This window comes from Trachurus trachurus (assembly GCF_905171665.1).
Source record: "Trachurus trachurus genome assembly, chromosome: 5".
Classification (NCBI taxonomy): domain Eukaryota; kingdom Metazoa; phylum Chordata; class Actinopteri; order Carangiformes; family Carangidae; genus Trachurus; species Trachurus trachurus.
The window spans coordinates 19,221,878-19,243,014 of NC_139896.1; the positions used below are offsets into that span (position 1 = coordinate 19,221,878).

Consider the following 21,137-nt stretch of genomic DNA (forward strand, 5'->3'; position numbering starts at 1 on the left):
TTCATTTTCTCCACAAAGAGACAACAACATGATAACCCTTGATAAACATGATAAACACCAGTGAACTAAGTCCACTTTGGTCCAGCTCAGAGTTCAAGCTGCTCAGCACTACAGAGATGACATGAAGCTGCTCAGGTTCCATAGACGGTGATGTGACTCTGTTCAGCAGGGCCGGGGTTTTGCTGAAATCATGGATACATTGTTCTACCCTGAGTCATAATTAACAGCTGAGTCAGAGGCACAAAAGAACGCACATAAAACCAGGATATAACACTAAACCTGAAGTGTTTGTTCTGTTCTTAACATCACCTGTTTCTAATGGAAGGTCAGACAAGAAGGTTAGTTAGAGAAAAATAGGCAAAATAGGCAACAACAATTAGGTATTTTGCCCATAGAAGTTAATGTGCCCTCCAAAGTGTGTTCCTGGGTGAAACTAGCCTTGATAATGGGAAGCAGAGTTGTGATCCTCTGTGACCCCCCACAGTAAGACTTTTTCATTGTTTCCTAAGTTTGTGTTTTTCCAAATAAAGTTGTTATTTTTCTAAAGTTTCCCACATGTTCCAAATTAGCAAAACCTCTGTTAGTTATATGTCAATCAATAGCCAACTTACCAACATCCCCTCACTTTGTGCTCAGAATAAAACAGTTCTGCTCCCACTTAGTTTGGCTATACAACAACTGACAGCGAAGCCTATTAATCAAACCCTCTAATGGGCTGTCACAGCCCCTTATTGGTTCCAATAGGAATTAAATAGAGTGACATGACTCAATGGATGGATTAAAGTCAGCGACTCGCATGGATGACTAAAGGCTTGATAGAAACTGCTGATTGTCTAATTTAATAAAAATAAATAAATATATATGTGACAGTTGAGGTTACTGTCACTATGCCACCAATTGATCATGCGCCCTGGCTACTTGGCCAAGGGGATGTCCCTTTGGCCAAGTGGTTAGCGCGCATGACTCTTACCGGGAGTCTGGGGTTGGAAGCCCGCCCAGGCCCTCTTCACCTTGCCACATATATATATATATATATATATATATATATATATATATATATATATATATATATATCCCTGATGGTCACAGAGCTATGACTCAATAACGTTATATTTGGAAGCACATATACTCCCATTGGCCTAAGGCATTGAATATAAAAAGTTATCAGTTTTAATGAATTGAGAGATGAGCAGATAAGATGATTTCCTATAAGCAGCTTATCCACAGAGTTATCGCTGTAATCAGAAAACTATGGCTCTCATATTTGAGTGCAACAGGACAGCTGATATTCATGTATCTATCCCTAAATCTTAACTGTGGCAGTCTATCCCTGTTAAATAAGCAGACCATGATCTGTTAAATTAAAACCCACTGGCTTGTGTGTCGTGTTACTCCTAATTAATGCTTTCCCTATGTCAGCTCCAGCCCACCCACGATGCTGTACTGATAAGCAGTGGGCTATAGACAATGGATGGATGGATGGATGAGTATCTTACCAGTGCATGAGTCTGTTCTCCATTGTTTGCTATTTTTATTTCTACTGTTGTTGTCTGTTATCTAATATCTAATAAAAATAGTTGAAGAATGATTGGATGGTGATTTGTTTGAAATAAGATGAATGATTCTTCCTTGTTCCCTGTTTTGACACGTTAAACTGCATGAGGAGTTGTTATGTTTGTGAGTGTGCGAAGGAAAATGACTTCACAGCCTGTGAACCTAAGACTCGTCTTCATGGGAAATGCTTCATTTAAAAATCTTGTAAATGTTCAGCAATAAAAACTCAAATTGCAGGAGATGACCAAACACAGAGGCAGGTGTGAAACATCTGTACAGATTGTTCCGCTGTCACTTCAACACTATTCTCTTCTTCTTCTTCTTTATCACTGTCAGCTGTAGAAAACAATCTCAACCAGACATCAACATGAGGCCAGAGGTGTGAACTCAGCATCAGTGTCATCAGCTCTCCGAGGTTGCACAAGCTCCAGCATCAGTGTCTTTGCCCCCTGATCTTAACTTAGTAGATCAAACCATACACTAGCCTACAAGTCTTTGTTGTCATGTTGACGTTACAGAGGTAAAGCTCCTTTATTAACCCTGATTGAGGGTGGCATTGAGTTGTGTTCATTCCACTGTTCTTATATCTGTTGTTAATAGTGATATTATGCTGTGATGTTTAAGAGAGAGAAAGGGAGATATATGCTGTAAAATTAAACTGTGCAGCAAATAGGCCATGAACTTAAACTGGCTCTGTGAGGTTGCTGAGGAGAAGACGTCTTTCTCAGGACATTTGGTTCAACTTTAATATCAAAAATATGAAATGAATCAGGTTGAAATTGTTTTTCCTCATTGATCTGTTTTCCCACCAACACTCCTCTTCTGTCTGTTGTGCTCTGTGTTGTGCTATTGTGCCTCAGCATCCCTGGAGATGAAAGGCGCTGATTTTATGAAAGCCAGTGTGAATATAAACAGATCATCCAGTTGTTGGTTCTGGCACAGAAAATTTGACCAACTCGTGTCTTTCTTGTTCCTTTGCCTCATGATCTTTCAGAGGAAATATGTATTCCGGCCCCTCGCTGCAGCTCTGTCCTAAAGCCATGATGATAAACATGTAGATAAAAGAGAACCAGACTCGCAGGTTTATGACACACTGGGATGGCCCAGCAGCCTCTGGATCGTCTGATCTCATTGTCTCATTGAAGAACTGGATGGACTTAAACAGTAAAGTCAAGATGATAAATGACTGAAGGATCAGCTAAATCCTTCAGTTTTCCTAACACGAAAGTAATCGATGCAAAATTTTGAAATATAATTTTCACAGAGGTGTTTTCTTTGCTGATTTGCATTTATAGTCACATCAAGAAATGTTCTTTCAATGTAGCCTATTCTAAATTGTAATTGGTGGTGGTGGTGGTTTTATCATTTCAAAATGGAAATGTGTTGGCTGCCCAGAACACGCACTTGGGTCTGTACTTGTGGGAATTGTTAAAGTTAAGGCTGTTGTTTTTGTCTCATAAAAGCAACATAGAATATGAAAATGATATACACCCACAGGTTTGTGAGGATGAACTGCGTTGGAACTGCTGCACCTTGGCAGTGTCTGACTCCACGCCCTGACTTCCAGTTAATCCAGATACAATCAAAGAGACTTCGGTTCTTGACAGTTTGTGCCACCCACCTGTCCCTCAAAGAGGCTGCACCTGCAATTATACACAGCATTAAGCCATCATAAAACATAAACAGCTGAGTTATACATTTTCCCTCTATATTCTTGTCATGGTGGTTTTTCTACCAGACTCTAGAGGTCACTAGAGGAACTGTAGGTTTTGGTTTTTCACTGTGGACCTCATTTTTATGCAATGGAGGTTAATGCTTGGCGTAGGGGAGCAGCATCAGTTTACCCACCTTTGAGCACAAGTCACGCAGGATGGCACTTAAAGCAGAAGTAAGCAATCCGGTCGTTTTGGCTAACTTCTTGTCAGCAGATGGAGTTAGCAGTCCCCGCCCTCGTACCTACGTCACCACATTCACACGCATCCCTTGGCTGCACACACAGAGAGGGCCGCCCCTTTATGCCATCCTCTCTCCTCATTGGATAAAGGTTGTAGGATACAAGGAAAGTTTTCTCCTCGGCTTACAGCAGAGCAGAGTGACTGACAGACCCGTGTTTCGGACCAAACACTCTATATAAGTGTTTGCTGTCGGAAGATATAACTATTTAAGACTTATATTAACACAAACATTCCACTTACTTCTGCTTTAAGTCCAAACGTGTGGATTATTTTGGTAACAGAAAAATGGTCAGTCTTGAAAAGTATTAATGTTAGAGTTGACACTCTCTGGTTAAAGCTACAATAGCTGTTACAATAACAAGCCAACCAGAAGAGAAGAATTGAGCATCTCTTTGACATCATAAAGTTACAGAAGTCCTAGCGGCTGGTTTCAAGGCTCAGTTTCTGAATACAGGCTGTGTGCATTTCTCTGTGGACTGGGGCTTTGATATTTTCACAGTACACTATTCAGACTGTGTGGAGTTTTAAACCAAGACTGTTATAGTGTCCAAGTCACGGATGTCTACTTTTCTCTTCAACATGGCATGTCATTGTGAGTAAATTTAACTGAGATCGCTGAACAATAGTTCCTCTCATATAACCTTGTAACACTGATTCTCAGTTTACCTGCATCTCATTTATTTTTTAACTCAAATTTACCTCAGGTCTAAGATTAGAAACTTCATCACAAAATTCTGCCAATTTTATTTTGTTCTGTCCCAGATGATAAAGTATTATAACCATGCTGCATTCAAAATCATCAGGGTTTTTTTTTATATTGGATTTTTTGGTCTGGCCGTATAAAAACGGATACAGTGGTGGCAGCAATTACTCTACAATCAAAAAAATTATGAACATGTAGTTTTAGATTCTGTGACTTCATTTTTAGATAATAGTGCAGGTTGTAGCTTATGGTCATCATGAAGAACATAAGAACATGAGAACCAGTTTATCTAGTCATGAAGGCCAGCTGTCAGCGGCCAGTCAACACCCCTAAGGACAGCAACCCAAATCAAAGGTGTGGAGAACTAAAATCACATCTTAACCTTAATGATCTTCACAAAACAAATCTGGACAGTTCCCCTGGGTGTTCACCGAAGAAGAAGTCTCCTAACACCTCATTAAAACTAAGGAAACTTCACCTGTGTCTTCAGTAAGAACATGAGCTGGTGGACTTGACATGACAGTCCCCCTCCACAGAAGAAAAGGAGAGAGCACACTGCCATCTACTGGTCAAAATGGGGAAACAACAGCAGAGAGTTAAATATATTCACTTAGTCTAGAGCAGCGGTTCTCAACTAGTCTCACTCTGGGACCCTCATTTTCCCATGGTCATATAAGTCGTGACCCACTTTTATAGAATTCAAACCAAGATTTTTTTTTTTTAAAGCCTTTAAAAACTAATTTTGCTCTTTATTGAGCAAAGTGCATTTCAGAGCACATGAATAAAACTGAGGAGGACCATGACAACTGCATGTACGGAAGTGAATAAAAAAATATCAAACTGCACAAAATGGAGACCAACAAAATGATATATTTGACTTCTAATGCATCTCTGCATTCAGAGCATATTCACAAAAGTGAATGAATATCAAATTGCACAAAATAAAGACCCACAAAACAAGGTATTTTCACTGCATTCAGGCCACATTAATAAGAAACTAATATCTTTGCATTCAGAGCAATTAATAAGAAACTGAGGAGGACCATTACAACTGCATGTGTTCACGTGACCCGTGCCTTTCAATATAAGTTATTTTTTTTAAATAAAAGACATGTCCAACATCAGATGTGCATTAAATATTATTTACTTTTTTGACCAGCTGTCCGCGACCCATCCAGAACGGGTCCGCGACCCATCCAGAACGGGTCCGCGACCCACTTTTGGGTCCCGACCCACCAGTTGAGAACCACTGGTCTAGAGGAGTGTAGGCTAACTGTTTCACCACTGATCACCAATAGCTACTGAAGTCTCAAACCAATAAATAACAATGCCTATTGGTCAGATGTTCTGTCTTTCTAGTCTGAAAGTTCAGATATCTGTGAGGTGTCAGTTTTCCTCAGTACCCCTCAGATGATCTGACTTCTCCCTGTCAAGTAAATCTGTGAAAACATCCCTCACTCATTTTATTGTCATATACCAATCTGAAACATCTGGATACTGTGTATGTCTTAGTCACTCACACAGGAGGAAATACTACATTTGTTGTGGTGGATTAACGTAGCCTACATTTGGTTTGGTTACTGATTCCAGCAGTAGGACAGTGTGTGTGTCTCACTAGTGTGTTTGGATGTGGGAGAGGAAGACAGCCTCCACGTAGACTCCAAGAGTAGTTGCAAGGATGCATTCTCTCCTAGGGAAGCCATGTCTTCACAACATCTGGCATTGCCATTCATCCGCAAGGACATGGTCTGGTCGGCAGCAGGACTGATGTGTTTTAAAATTGTTAATAAGATCACCAAACCCCTATTTCTTTTCAACCTATTTCAATTTTGGTTTTTCATGTTTGTTTGTTTTTGTGTGTGTGTGTGTGTGTGTTTTGACGCAAGAAATAACACCGGTATGTGTGGAAACCATAGACTGGGTGGAAACAGCCTGGAAGTGAATGAGAACAACAGTTCTCTTGTTGAACTACTTGAAGGATAAAAGCAAAGACGGTTTATACGTATGTGTATTCTGTACAAGTTCAAGAACCATTCTTATGCATTTTCCGAGTCGTTCACCTTTATTTTAGGCACCAAACATTTTGGCTGGTAAAAAAAACCTGGCTGGTGGCCAAAAAAGTTAACTTCAGGCCCGTTTGCAGTTCACACACATTACTATTATCTGAATTCAGTTATTAAAGAAAGCTCAATTGGTAGTGGAATCATTAAAGTGAAAAGTGTAAAACAAGGTAAAAGTATCCAGTGATCCTTGAGTGGTGTTCTCAGACCATTTTCTCATTTAGGCATTGTCCTCTGTATTTCCATTGCACTCACCGCAAGGACAGAAGTAGCAACAGCCTGTCACTTGTCCTATCTTCTCTTGTTGGGTGACTCCACTGTTAAAATATCTCTCTTGACCTTCACCTTGATCGATGTGTCAGAGAAGTTCCTCTTCTTTGATTTCATATCACTTGTTGGCACGGTTCATTGCAGAGAACCATTGATCAACTCGGTCATTTCTATGCATCAGCACTCATTAGGTGCTTTGTATTGACCATTTATGGTTGAAAGACTTGATTGTGATTTATGAGGGGAACATTGCAGGCACACAGCTTTGTAAATTCAGTTTCTTTTGTGTTCGCTAGTTAAAAGATTTGTGCCCATGTGCTCTCCCAGTAAAATGAGGCACTATTGGTCTTACTGGATCATGTGGATTGAGCCTCTTTCACTGTCTGGAAACTGTTTTTAATCTTCCCTCTGATCTGAGCTTTAATCCAATGAGCTGAGAGGACCTAAGATGGTTTACTGTGCTTCTACCTGTATCAGATCTGCTGCTCCGACATCTGGTCTTGGTTTTGTTAGCTCACTTGATTTTTTTACAGTAAAATTGAAGCTCTGATTGATGCCTTCAGGGCTAGCATGGTAGACGATCTTATCAGACAATACTGCTGACCACTGGTCTGGTATGAGAGGCCAAACACAATAGCTTCCTCTCCAGAAGACCATCTCAGAGTCGAGGGGTTTCACGTCCTGTAGGCTACTGTAATGTGATGTGAATGTTCACACAAAAACTTAATTTCACACTCTCAGTGAGATGCAACAAAGATGAAGTGAACATTGGAATCAGCATCTTGTCTGGTATTAACATTTCTACTGGGTTTTTTTGTTCCGTTTTTTTTTTTTTAATATACATGTGTAGCAGCAAAACTACATGTTGCAGGCGAGTCCACAGGTTAAAACTTTTAAGTTTATGATGTAACCAAAAAAAGACTGTCAGGGCGGGGGTTGTGTGCATTTATCAGTGAAAGGGCAACACTCAAATCCTCATCCTGCTCTCTGGAGAAAAGAGGAAAGTCCATATATCACAATATTGTAGGTTGTCTGCTTCCTCAGACTAATGTGGAGGCTGGGCTCAAACTAGCAAACCTCTGGACAACCGAGTCAGTATGTTTTCATCACGTGCATATCACCACACAAGACACAAACCAGAGTCAACATTTTTTATTTGTCATCACTTAAAATGTGTTTTAACATCACTTCTTCGTTTACAGGCAAGTTGAACTCTAAACTTTAGGCTGTCACCACGACCATCACTGTGACTCCACCTCAGGTCTGTTTACACCAGCGTCAGAAGAACCTGATTGACTACAGTGAGAAATGATAAGAGGGGTGGGGTGGGGTGGGGTGCAGGGGCTGTTGCACATGTTTTGGCCCTTGAAGTCAAATCAAATAAAAATTACAATAAAAAAAGGAAGAAAATGAGGCAACAGAGTAAGACTAGTTATGAATCAGGCAGAAACATGATGAGCTTTGGTGGTTCCTTTGGCAGCGGCGTCTTCCAGACTCAGTTCAAGTACAGTTTGTAGTAAGTGCTAGCAAAGGGCAGTGTTAATGGAATAAGGCCACTGTACACTAAACCGCCTGCCTCGACATATCTGGGTGCACAAGAGAAACCATCTCTACTGGACACGCTACAAGACGAAGAGAAGAGGTCAGATAGAAAAAGGTTTTAATTCCATTAATGGAGGGAATGACATGAACAAGAGGAAGTCTCTTTGCCAGACTAACATATTATGTTTAAGGAGAGTGTGGATGAGGAAGAGGAGAGACGGACGAGAGCTGAAGGTGTCAGAGGTAAATCAGGTGATGAGACAGACTACAGTTTCAGTTGACTGCTGCTTTGAATTGATGATGTCTGAACAGAGAAGGAAACCATGTTTTCACACATCAAACTACTGATCGAAGCTTTGATGCTGTTTAACGTCTACTCCCATTTCTACCTGATGAGCGATTCAACAGCTGATTGGAGGATCAGTAAAATCTGAACACAACGCAGGTTCAAGCCTATTGATGAAACACTTTTTTAGCATTTGCAATGAAGGTCATTCAAGAGGAAAACTCAAACTGTCTCTGTCCCTGAAATGTTGATATTTGGCCAAAACCAAACTGGCACCAGGACTGAAACCTGGAGAAGCCTCCTAATCCAATAAAGCCGACACCGTTCCAACCACACCTCGTCCTCCTCTGTCTTCTACACCTTTACCCCAGCTGGGCTCGGGGGCTTAGTAGCGGTAGTGGTCCGGTTTGAAGGGCCCCTCTGTAGGCAGGCCCAGGTACTTGGCCTGCTTGTCTGACAACTTGGTCAGCTTCACTCCCAGTTTGTCCAAGTGGGCAGCAGCCACCTGCTCGTCCAGCTGAGAACACAAAACAAGACAGTTACATTAAAGTTGGATTTTTTTTTTTAATACCAATATTGGCACCGACGCTTTTCTCTTCATCTCACTTTTATTGATTTTATTTCTCGATGTTGTTTTGTCCAATAAACTGTTTAAAACACTTTCCATTAACATTGTTAAAAGTTATTTTTCTATATATGCCCTATATTATTATCTTCTTTTTCTGTGTTATTTGAAATGCTGATCCACAAGAATATACTGTATATTTGTGGGTTTAAGAGCCAGAAACCAAACCAGTGTAATTAAACATCTAATTTCGCAGGCTTCTCCCTGAAGCTCTAGTAACAGGTCACTAAGCCAATCGCAGGATAGGAGGTTTTGAGCCTCTCTTCTAATTGGCCGTCTTCTCCGAGTGATCCAATAAAATAAGAAATAACCAGAGAAACCAAAGCCAAATCCCGCAAATGTTGGATTGTGGGTTCGGGTGGGTGGAGGCAGTTGAACAAGACAAAGTTTGAATCTTCATTTTACGGTTCAGTTTCTGAATATATGATGTCTGCATTTCTCTGAAGACTGAGGCTTTGATACTTCCACAACTTTAATATAGAACCTAGACCTGCTTTATAATCACACTACACATCTACATTCAGTCTCATTTAGAACTTTCAATGCAGCTTTCTCACAGGTTTATAGTAATGAAATCAGACTTAAAAGTTATTTAAGTCTAAACTAATGGACTCTGCAAATGTCTGCAGTATGCAATGTCTTCAAACTCAAATAAAGGAAGTTGTGTGAGTTAACATTTTCTGACAGTTGTTTTTGTATTCCTGTCCAGCACAGGTTTTTGTCGTAAGAACAAAAAGTGTGTTTTTTCGTGGTGGATTCTGACCTTCTTGGGCAGGAAGTAGACTCCCAGAGGGTATTTGGAGGTGTTTGTCCACAACTCGATCTGAGCCAGCACCTGCAAGACAGAAACTGTTAACTGAGGCTGGCCGAACTGGTCTGGGATCTGAATGTTTTGTAGCCCATGATCCAAAACCACCACATTGTTCACATTGAAAGACACGATGAAGCAAGAGATCATCTGTTTGCTGCATGAACACAGCCATGTTTCCCCTCCTCTGGGTCAACATACCTGATTGGTGAAGGAGTTGCTCATGACAAATGATGGATGTCCCATGGCACAGCCCAGGTTCACCAGCCTGCCCTCAGCCAGGATAATGATGTGACGGCCGCTCTTCATACGGTAGCGATCAACCTGAGGAAGAGCATTACAGAGACCACGTCTATTTATTTTCACCAAATTTTAAGTTATTTCCTAAAAGGCATTTGAACTTTTTGCAAGGTGACTGTACTGTGAAGTAAAATAAAATAATCAAACTAATTTATTTTTCATACCTGAGGCTTGATGTTGATCTTCTCTGCAGCATTTTTAGTGAGCCAGCTCATGTCGATCTCACAGTCAAAGTGTCCAATGTTACAGACGATGGCGTCATCCTTCATGTTCTCAAAATGACTGGAGGATAACACACACACACTCTATAGTATACTGTATACACATAGATCGATAAAACACTGAACAAGAATAACTCCATCCATTATATTATATAATGGATATATTATCCATTATATCCATCAGAAATACAGGAAACTGGGCTGAACTTACTGTCCAAGGATGATGTCCTCACAGCCGGTGGTGGTGACAAAGATGTTTCCTTCCTTGGAGGCCTCATCCATGGTGGTGACCTCATAACCTGCAGAGCCACAGAGATGGCCGAGTTAAATACAGAGCACCATGACTCATCGAGTAGTCACTACACCTTTTAAAAACTGTGCATTTGCACAATATATTGTACTTTGTGTATTTTTATACTGTAAATTACCATCATAGTAGTAGCAGTAGCACCTATCCTTACACATTTCTGTTTTTTGTAATCATAGTTAAGGACTTTTGTTTAATCTTCATAATCTAACTTCTCTCCATTCTTTGTCATAACATATCAATTCTTGCAACATAATGTACCTTATAATTTAGAATACAGTAACTGATATTTTGAAGAGTGAATCCTGTGTTTTTATCTAAAAACTATACTTTACTTATTTTGTCCTTGCTCACGCTGCAGATTTCTACCTCCATCTAAATTACATTAAAAAGGAAGCACCCCAACAGACCCACACCTTCTCTGAATTTGCAGCTTGTTTCTCCTAATGGCAGTGTTTTGGGGTTGCTGCAGTGCATTTGCTCTGTTGGCCAGCATACTGAATACTAACAGTGGCAGGCAAATGTTTGGACACGTGAATAGGGAAAAAGGCCCAAACACACAGCTGCAACAAGTGTATGAAATACTTTTATCTTGAGGCTGCAACACAACAACATGTGAAAACAGTGGTGGGGTCTGAGACTCTGACTTGGTTTGTCTGTTGTTGTCGTCACTCACCCTCCATGGCGGCCTGCAGGGCGTTGATGGGGTCGATCTCAGTGACAATGACACGAGCTCCGAACCCACGCAGAGCCTGGACACAGCCCTTGCCCACATCACCGTAACCGGCCACCACAGCAACTTTCCCAGCGATCATGACGTCGGTGGCGCGCTTGATGCCGTCGATCAGACTCTCCCTGCAGCCGTACAAGTTGTCAAATTTACTCTGCAGGAGGGAGACGGGAGAAATGATTATTTTGATGATTATGATTATGTGAGGCAGAAACACAACAGGGAGAAAGACCGGTCCTAATTTGCATTGATAGTGTTTTACTGCAGCGACGCTCCTGATATTTTGCTAGGCTGATGAAGGGGAGTGCAGATGAAGAAGATGGTTACCTTGGTGACGGAGTCATTGACATTGATGGCGGGGATCTTCAGGTCGCCCTTCTTCATCATCTTGTACAGGTTGTGGACACCTGTCGTGGTCTCCTCTGAGACTCCACGGATACCTGAAAACACATCAGAGAGAAACAAGTTTCATACATAGTTACATGCTGCGTTTCATGCTGGTAAATAAAGCTACATGTTGTATTGAGCTGTGGGTGGTGATAATCACTCCAAGTGCTCTGGGTGTAATAGAGTCTCAGTGCAGACCACCACCAGTGTCTCTCTGCCACCTTTTGACACAGCTACAACACTCACAGTTGAGCTGCAACGCCTCAAGGGGCAGGATGTTACCAATATGACTGCACATTAAATAAATAAAAAATAGTGTATAATTAAACTGGAAGTGAATGATCTTTTTTTTTTTAATTAATATTTAAAAAGAATGAGCCAATAAGATGTTGAATATAGGGTCACTGGCAAAAGAAATGCAGAGAAGAATTGATCATAAAAACAAAGACAGAAACGGGAATACAGCAGAGAAGCAGTAAATGCTACTCCAACTTTCTCCTAACTTAAAATGTTAATGTAGCCAAGACAGTTACACACAGACGTGAGGTGGCTTGACTAAAAGCACCAGCATATTTTGCTCCCACGCGGGGCTCGAGGGGTCCGACATCTAAAAAAAAAGTCACACACACACCTGACAGCAGTTTGGGGTATTTCTGGTGGACCAGGTTGGTCAGATCTCCTCCATCGTCAAGGATCATGTTGAGTGGCTGACCATCTTTGAAGTAGATAGTCTGTTCGATGCACCACACGTACTCCTCATCTGTCTCACCTTTCCATGCATACACTGCATGACAGACACACAACAGGTTTATTTATTTATTTAGCAAATGCAAAGTCTTTCAGCCAAGCAGTTGCCTCCTGTTCTGCTGTGTGGAGGGTTCAAACAGGTATGAAGCCATCATACCAGAAAAAGACATTTATATTATATGTACATTAGTGCTGTCAAAGTTAACACGTTAGTCAAGGTGCCTTTTATGTGCCAAATGCCTACTTCACAGGAGAGAAACTGTGTTTAAAGTTTAAAGAAAGCCATTAAAATAGTCTTTGAATTTGAATATACTTTGTGTTTATTCTACACTAATTTGATGATTATACATGAATACATTTTTGTTACAAGCACAAGTCGTAAGAGGACAAATGCAGTTTATTTGTTGATAAATTAATTGCGATTAATTACAGAAAATTGTGTGATTAATTTGTTAATTTTTTTTAATCGATTGACAGCCCGAATGTATATATCATCTCTTGCACTTATTGTATGTATGCTAGTTATTATACTGTGTATGCACTCTGGTTAGATTAATTTGCATTTCATTGCCTTGTTGTTCTTAACATGTATAATGACAATAAATTGAATCAATCAATCATACACTTGGTTACCTGGGATGCCAGCCTTGGCGATGGCAGAAGCAGCGTGATCTTGAGTGGAGAAGATGTTACAGCTGGACCACTGGACCTGAGGAGGAGGACAAGGGTGTCAGATGGAAGAGGAAGATGCACACAGCTGAAAATGACCATGAATTATTGACTCAACATTAGATCATCTCAGAGTTAAAGGGCCGTTCTTTTATTTTGAATCCAAAACCCCCCCAAAATGAAAGTCAGTATGAAAGATGATCAAAGGTTGGTTTTCATCATCACCATAGTTTAGTTTGAAGGGTGTGGCCATCACATGTGTTTTACTAATTACACCCTCACAGCTACATGTACTGAGCTGTGGGTGGTGATAATCACTTTATGTGTTGTAAAGTCTCAGTGCAGACCACCACCGGTCTCTCTCTCTGCCACCTTATGACACAGCTGCAACACTCAACAGTTGAGCTGCAACGCCTCAAGGGGCATGAGGTCACCATCTCTTATCGAGAGATACACGTTCCAACTTAGGAAATTGTCAGCTCAGAAACTTCCCCTGGGGGACACTATTTAAAAAAAATAAAAAATAACAGGGTATATCACAACACCAAGAGTGAAGATCTCCTGTAAAACCAGAGAACAGCTCCGACTTCAGATGTAATAAACTGGATCACGTCTCAATACACAGTGCTCCCATCCGTCAAACAAACTCTACTGTAGCTACTAGCTTCAACTGCATGAACAAGATTCCTCACAAGACAAAACAACCTCCTTCATTGTAAGTGTTGTGCATATTGTTGCACTTTTGCTGTATTTAGTTATTTTTTTAAGTCAAGTTCCACAATCTGAAATTTAGGCAGCTAAAGGTTGATTTTAAAAGTTTCTCCTCCACAAAGAGAAGTCAGCCCAGGCCGTCAGAGCAGCTTGTTGGTTCTCAGGCTACAGGACCAGACCAGTTCATGCCAGATAGACAAAACCAACATGATAGACACAACAGCCTTGAGACAGAGGGACAGAGGGAGAGAGTAAAGTAGATCAATAACTTGTCCTACTTCATTTTGCTCAGAATGGTGAACTACAGACAGGCTCTATCTAAAAAAAAGTCATATTCATCAATTAAAAAAAAAACTGGTGAACCTTTGCAATTATTTTCTTTCTTTAAAAAAAACAAACAAACTTAAAACAAAGATAATTGTGTTTTTATGTAGTTTTTCCAGTTGCAATAAAAGTTTCAGATATCTGACCATGAGATCACAGCCAAGCAGGACGTGGTCTCTGCTGACTTTATATAGACTGGTCAACTGCTCAAGATGACGATGATTCTTGTGTGTAGAGGCATTGGTATTGTCAAGATTTTACTACAACTTTTTTTTTTTCCCCCTCATACGTCCAATTCCGATTGGATTAAAGAAAATTCCCAGAAAAAGCAGATAATTACTTTGCAACTCACATTGGATAATGTTGTATAATGTAGTTTGCTCAGTGTTGCTCCAGGCTACAGCAAATAAAACACACCTAGTGCAACAAGAGCCAGTCAGTCGAAACCTATTAGTTTCTCCATCTGTACATGACAGGCTTTTCACTGGATCTGGATCTGTCCACTCCTTACATAAAACTTTTTTTAGTAGAGTAAATTAATGTGCACAAGAACATCTCTCCAAGAGATCAATTTTCCAGATTTCGTCATTGCCACAAGGAGAACCAGTAATGCCCAGTTGCTGTTGGGGGATGAAACATGTGACACAGAGTGGAGCTAAATTATCATTTGATCTTGCATTTAATCACTGGAAACTAAAATCTTAATCTGAGTAACTGCACAGCCCTAGTTACTGTAATGAACCAACAGTCTCTTTGAACAATCACAACACAATGATTTGTGTTAAAACATTGATAGTACAGATGTAACAGTGCAGATGTAACAGTGAGGACCTCTGGAGCCAACTGCATTCAGGAGATACTAGTCGTGGAGTTAGTCAGTTAAACCAGATTAAAGGGTGTGGGTTAGAGAGAGACACAAGACACCACAAAGTTCAGTTTTAGCGCCGTCACACTGACCGTCAACAAATGGAGATAGCTTAGTGCACAGGCTACTCTCCCTGAAGTGGACATCCAGCTGAGATGCCTCCAGAAGCTAAACCGAATGTCAGTAACAAAGACGCTCAGAGTCACAGCTGAAGGCTTAAAGGAATCGTGAATGGGCTGCTGTGTCTGGCGGTGGAGGAGATTTGGGGAATTTGGAGCTGCTGCTTCTGTAAGAACTGATTTAAGAGGAGCCAACAAGGTCCAAAAACTATGAATTCAAAGGCCACCCTCAGTTTTTCCTGCAAGATACTGTTAATACTTACTAGCTGTGTTCAAAGAGGATTCAAAACTGTTCACATGGGCCTCCACATCTAGTTTGATTTAACATATTTTAATCAATCTCCTGATCTATTATTCACAAAAACACCACTATTCAAAAAGAAGTCAAATGAGGACAAAGATTAACTAAAACAAACCACAGGCCTGCATCTCCTAGAAAAATTTGACTGAACTCAACAATGAACAACCACGAGACGTTAACTACATCCCAGTCCAAACAAAGTCCTGTTCCACTACTGTATAAGACACACTCTACTCAAACTAGTTACTTCATGGACGGGAGAAAAGAGTGATAAAAATAAAGTCTATTTAAAAAGTCTGTTAGTTACACGTTGCAAGCATCCTCCTGCAGTCACAGCTACCATACTTCCTGTCACAGCAGCAAACTTTTACAATTGGTTGATTTTGTCTGGGTGAAAAAGGTCCAACAGCAACTTGCGAGTGTTACCTCGGCACCGAGGGCAATGAGGGTCTCGATGAGCACGGCCGTCTGCAGGGTCATGTGGAGGCAGCCAGCGATGCGGGCGCCCTTCAGAGGCTTGGACTGACCGTACATCTCCCTCATCTTCATCAGACCGGGCATCTCATTCTCTGCGATATCGATGGCCTTACGTCCCCATTCGGCCAGGGAGATGTCAGCTGGGAGAGAGAAACAGGACGTTGAGAACATTGTTCAAACATGTGAATATTAAGGTTTATGGACTTTATTGAACCTACATATAACAACAGTGGCTGTATGAGCTCACAGGATTGCAACTTGGTGCATGCATTACTACTAAGAAGGCAGGTGGATCAATGTTTAAAATGTTTTTCTCATGCAAAATGACTGAATTCTTGCAGTGGGCTCCAATGATGTTCAGCAATGAAGTCAATTAAACAATGACATGCATTTTATTTCACACTATACTTCAGAATCACAGCATGTTTAATGCATGCTGCAATATCAAAACCATGTAACAACAATATCTGCTGCAGGAAACTTTTTTGCAGTGAACAGTGATTTGTTTTTGGAGAAAGGCAATTGTGTAACTATAGAAATCCTGTAAGGATTGCAAATGTTTTCCCAATGCATGTCAAATAAATGAATACATGTAAAACACTTATTGTCTAACGTGACTGAGTGGCCTATTACACACAGTGGAGTTATTTTCACTGTATGTTCTTCTCTTCCTTTCATCTCTAAAGTGAGTAGCTTATTAAGATGCATCAAAGCGTGACTTAGTGATTTAAATATGTGCAAAGCTACAGGACAATGTATGTACTGCGATTCCTTGGCTTCAGGTCAGTTGATCTTCTCTAAAGCTTTGTGCAAAGTGTTCTCCAAAAACAAGCTGCTGATCACTTCCTTCTGAAAGTAAAAGCGACAAATTGCTCCAAAGAGCAAAGGAAAAAGAAATCACCCTGGTTCTCCCTTCGAATTGCATCATACAGCACCAAACCTGAGTTATTACAGTGACCACAAAAAGCCTGTCAGTCACAGTCAGGTGGGGGAGGGTGAACAGAGACAGCAGAGGCAGAGGAGCACAGGCAGCGCTGTAGGGTGAACACCGGGATCATAATCTCCAGTTGGAGCCACATTTAACCCAACAGGAAGAGCAAAGAGCCACAGCTCTGCATCTGCTGCTCTAAATCACAGTCCTTTATCTGAATCCTCCATGTGTCGGAGCTGGAGCACAGTCAGGCTTTTCAATCAGATCACACAACACTGTACCCAAGCATCTAACTGCCAACCAGCTTCCCCAGGGGAGACCAACAGATAAGAACTAATATCATTATACATGTTGAACATATCTTCGAGCCATTTCAAACCACAAATCTGGCTGTGAAAGAAGAAACATTGTGATTTGACAGAAGTGAACTGATGATAAACCTCAGGATGCAGGATAAGGTCACAAAGTACACCCCTCACCTTCCCACCCCCTTCTCTCTCCACCACTACCACCAGTGGCTGCGCTCTGTTCAAACACACCTCAGCTGGTCTGAACCAGCACTGGGCCGACTGACCAGCCAGAAAGAGGATTTATTTCTCACTGAGTTCAGAGTAGAAACTAAACTGCAACTCCCTATTTCTTTAGATGAGACTCGAAGAGTAAAACATATGTGTAGGCCTCCTGTAAGTACGTGAGCAGGCCAACAAGTGGCAGGAAGTGGGGGTAAAAGCCAATTTAAAGCCACCTTAAACCCACAAGTTATTAATTTCTGAAACGCAGTTATCCACCAATATGGACTGGCACGTGTGCACTTATGACCAAGATAAACTCTTGGCACTAGTGAAATGCTTTTTAATATAAAGTTTGATCATTAAAGCTGAGAGGATCAAAATTGTCGGACACACTTTCTGCTTGTATTGAACTAGTTGTACGGCATAAGGTAACATGTCAGTACTTGACAGACACAGTCACTGTGATGAACTCTAAATACTTGACTGCATATATCCAGTTGAGGCAAACTTTGCCCGAAAGCTATCTGTTGGCAGTTGTGCAATTTGTGCCTCTGAACCAGCTGCTGAGCATGTCCACAGCAGCAGTGACAGCTGCAAACAACTGTCACATTTAGTGGCAAATGGTTACAACTGTGGTTATGCTTGTGAATGATACCTGAATTAACTATTCTGCACATCTTTCGACACACTCAACCGGGTGCTATAAATTTTGCAGCTTTTTTTTTTTTTTAATCATTTCAATGCAAACACGTTACAGCAGCTGTTTCAAGTATAGTATGTTTACAACAAAAGAAACTGGAGGAATTCAAAATGTCATCTTTTTGAATTTTCATTACTTTTAATCAAATGCATTCAGCTCTAAAACCCCGCTGCACACCACGTGCATTCAGTGCTGCTACTACTGCGTGTAAGTTATATAGGCAGCAGTTCAATAACCTGCCTGCTCCTGTCACTCATGCAGAAACTGGCGGTGCGGCGCAAGGCATCACGGGAACTGTAGTTCGCAAGCACAGACCCGGCCATAAAGATGTGAGGCCGCCAACTCCGCTAATAAACTACAAAAACCAGAAGAGTTTGGGTTTCAGCGCTGCACAGAGTGTAGCCCATGCTTGGCTCAAGCGCGACTGTTACATGTCGGTTCATTGAAACATTTGAATTAAAGTTTGCGCCAAACAAAGTACGAAGGACGGGACTTTGTCGGTTAGTGGGTAAAATGACATTTGTGACGAACCGTATCGCTCACCACGCCGCTACAGCTCCAACAGCTAACAATTAACCACATGCTAGCACGTTAGCAACAACCAAACCGGGGGGAGGGCTAAAGATATAAACGGAGTAAATAATAACAAGTTTGTATTAAGTATCTGAGAATTTAAGCGTCATGCACAGTGACGTTTTCAGGCTAAACCTCGCTGCTAGGTCGAGCCGTTTCCGCACACTTACACACAGTAGCAAAAAAAAAAAAAAATACAACTTAACGGCATGCTAGCTAACAAACCGCTGCCGGAGCTTGACTCATGAGCAGAGATAAAAGAGATAAACAACGACACTGACCAACTTTGAAGGTGAGTTTGTCAGACATGGTTGTTTTCTTGTGTTGTGTTGTTGTGTTCCGGGCAGTTGAAGTGCTGCAGCAGCCTGGCAGACGGAGAGTCGCAGAGAGGGAGGGACTGATTCATGACGGCTCGGTTTTTATCGTCAGAGACGAGTTTACACGACGTACCTGGACCCACTCCGGATTCTGATTGGTCGAGGGAGATCCCGCCCCGCGCAGGACACTTGTGATTGGCTGAGCGTTGGTGTGGACCGGCCAATGGGGTCAGTGTTTGGAACAAGTTTTGTCTGGACTCGGATGGTGTTTTCTCATTTGGCAAATAAATAACTGAGCCACTCTACGACTGCTTTGAGTCGATCCGCATTACACAAGATCTCACAAACGATCGGGAAGTAACTAATATCCTTATCTTATTACAATAAACAACTAACGAGCATCTGACACCACACCAGTACCAAAACATGATGAGATAAAAGTATCCGTACAAGGTCAGGTAAAAGTAACGACATGATTGCTCATTCGACTACAAAAGGAGGTTGATAGATAAGAAAAACAGATCACAACTAAGACAGGTAGATGTTTTCATATTCTGCTTTTTATGTTTGTTTATTTTGTATTGTTTTATCTGTGTGTGGTGTCTCTGTAGCCTACTATACAAATAGATTTGCCTTGCTTTTAGGCCAGGCTCATATTCACAGTTCTCTGAGCAGCCAAAATTGATGATGGTGTATGGTGTGTGGCAATGACTAGCCTATACCATAAGTGTAGAAAACACAGTGAGTGAAATGCAGCCTTGTGCTGAGGAGGCTAAACTCAGCCAACTGGTAGAAATACTACACTACAGCTAATTTAAGAGGATGTTTTATGGAGTCCACAGTAGGCCATGCCAGTCAGTCTAAAGTCTATTTCAGGCTGGAGGGAGGTGGACTCAGGTGTATGTAGTGAACATGTGTGGAAGGGGTTTTGGTGTGAAAGGTTGTGACTCCTCATCAGTGCAGATGGGCGGGGCCTGAAACTCAGGAATATTCCAAGTAACAATCAGATTATCAGATGCTCCTTTACAAGATTAATGTCTGAATAAAGGTGTATACAGACTGGTTTTGTGTTACTGAGGGTACATGTAGATTTTTACATGTTTACGCTACTGTAGCCTACATCATTAGTGTGTTAGTAAGCTAACATGTCAGTGTGACCAGACACTTCTTTTTTTCTGTTTTGTTTATTTTGTTGACACTACATAGTAGACACTTTATTTGGGTCGAAAGACATGGGACCAGATGCACCTGGTTGGACCTATTGTATTTCAGTAGAAAACATGCTTTGGTGGTTGTTGGGATGAGTGAGTAAAAAAAAAAACAGACAAATGATAATAAAAAAATAACAGGACAGTTTATTTGTTTGCCTGCACCACATCCTCCATGGTGCATCAGCAGCCTTTTGGTTTTTATAAAAACAAAAAGCCACAAACGGAGTGCATATGCCTTCATGAGACACGTTCAGGTGGTCTGTCACAGCATGTTGAAGAATGATCCAGGTTGGAGGTCTGATTTAGATTGCATCTTCAACTTTACTTTTTTGGGGGGCTCAAGTCAATCAATCAATTGCTGAATGTATTTGATGCATTCACAGATAAAAAAGAACTGATATTTGCATTGAATCCCAACTTTATTAAAACTCTTTACAAGCTCACACCAACAACAACAGTCAGAGCAAAATGGCTGTCATACAGGAAATCTTTCACTGTCCAAGCCTTATAACAGTTCTGAGCAGAACTGGCTGCTAGTCGCACTGTTTTAGGTCAAACAGGAAAAAGAAAAGCACATTTTTTCTATCTTTAAACATGGGACTGGGTTCAACTTATTGATTTTATTCATTTATTTGAAGACGTGTGTCATTTTACATTACAGTCCGAAGCAGGTGTTCAATTCTGGGTCCTTTCATTTGTTTAAATATATATTTTTTTTTTCCGACAGGCAAGTGGAGTGCAGAAGAGGAAAAATGCAGCTCAGCGTCAAAGTTTGACTAAATATTCAGAGGTCAGAGGTCACTGTGTCAAAAGGCGAAATAAACATCACACACACTCGCACACTTCATCTTTAAATTCAACCGTTGCAGGATTTTCTCAGGAGTGTCACTGTTAACTCAAAGACTCACGGCGCTGGAGGAGTCGGGCACCGC

At 41.1% G+C, this 21,137-nt stretch overlaps 1 protein-coding gene across 1 annotated transcript; it reads right to left on the reverse strand.

Annotated features, from left to right (window-relative positions):
- Nucleotides 1-7,679: 7,679 nt before the first annotated feature.
- Nucleotides 7,680-19,111, reverse strand: ahcy (adenosylhomocysteinase). Its single transcript, XM_083972524.1, has 11 exons — nucleotides 18,959-19,111; nucleotides 15,911-16,101; nucleotides 13,129-13,204; nucleotides 12,380-12,532; nucleotides 11,689-11,801; nucleotides 11,308-11,515; nucleotides 10,536-10,623; nucleotides 10,268-10,385; nucleotides 10,005-10,127; nucleotides 9,759-9,830; nucleotides 7,680-8,887 (listed from the first exon to the last, which is right to left on the reverse strand). The coding sequence occupies exons 1-11, from the start codon at nucleotides 18,984-18,986 to the stop codon at nucleotides 8,756-8,758; spliced, it is 1,302 nt and encodes a 433-aa protein (XP_083828650.1). The 5' UTR covers nucleotides 18,987-19,111; the 3' UTR covers nucleotides 7,680-8,755.
- Between the last annotated feature and the right edge of the window lie 2,026 nt (nucleotides 19,112-21,137).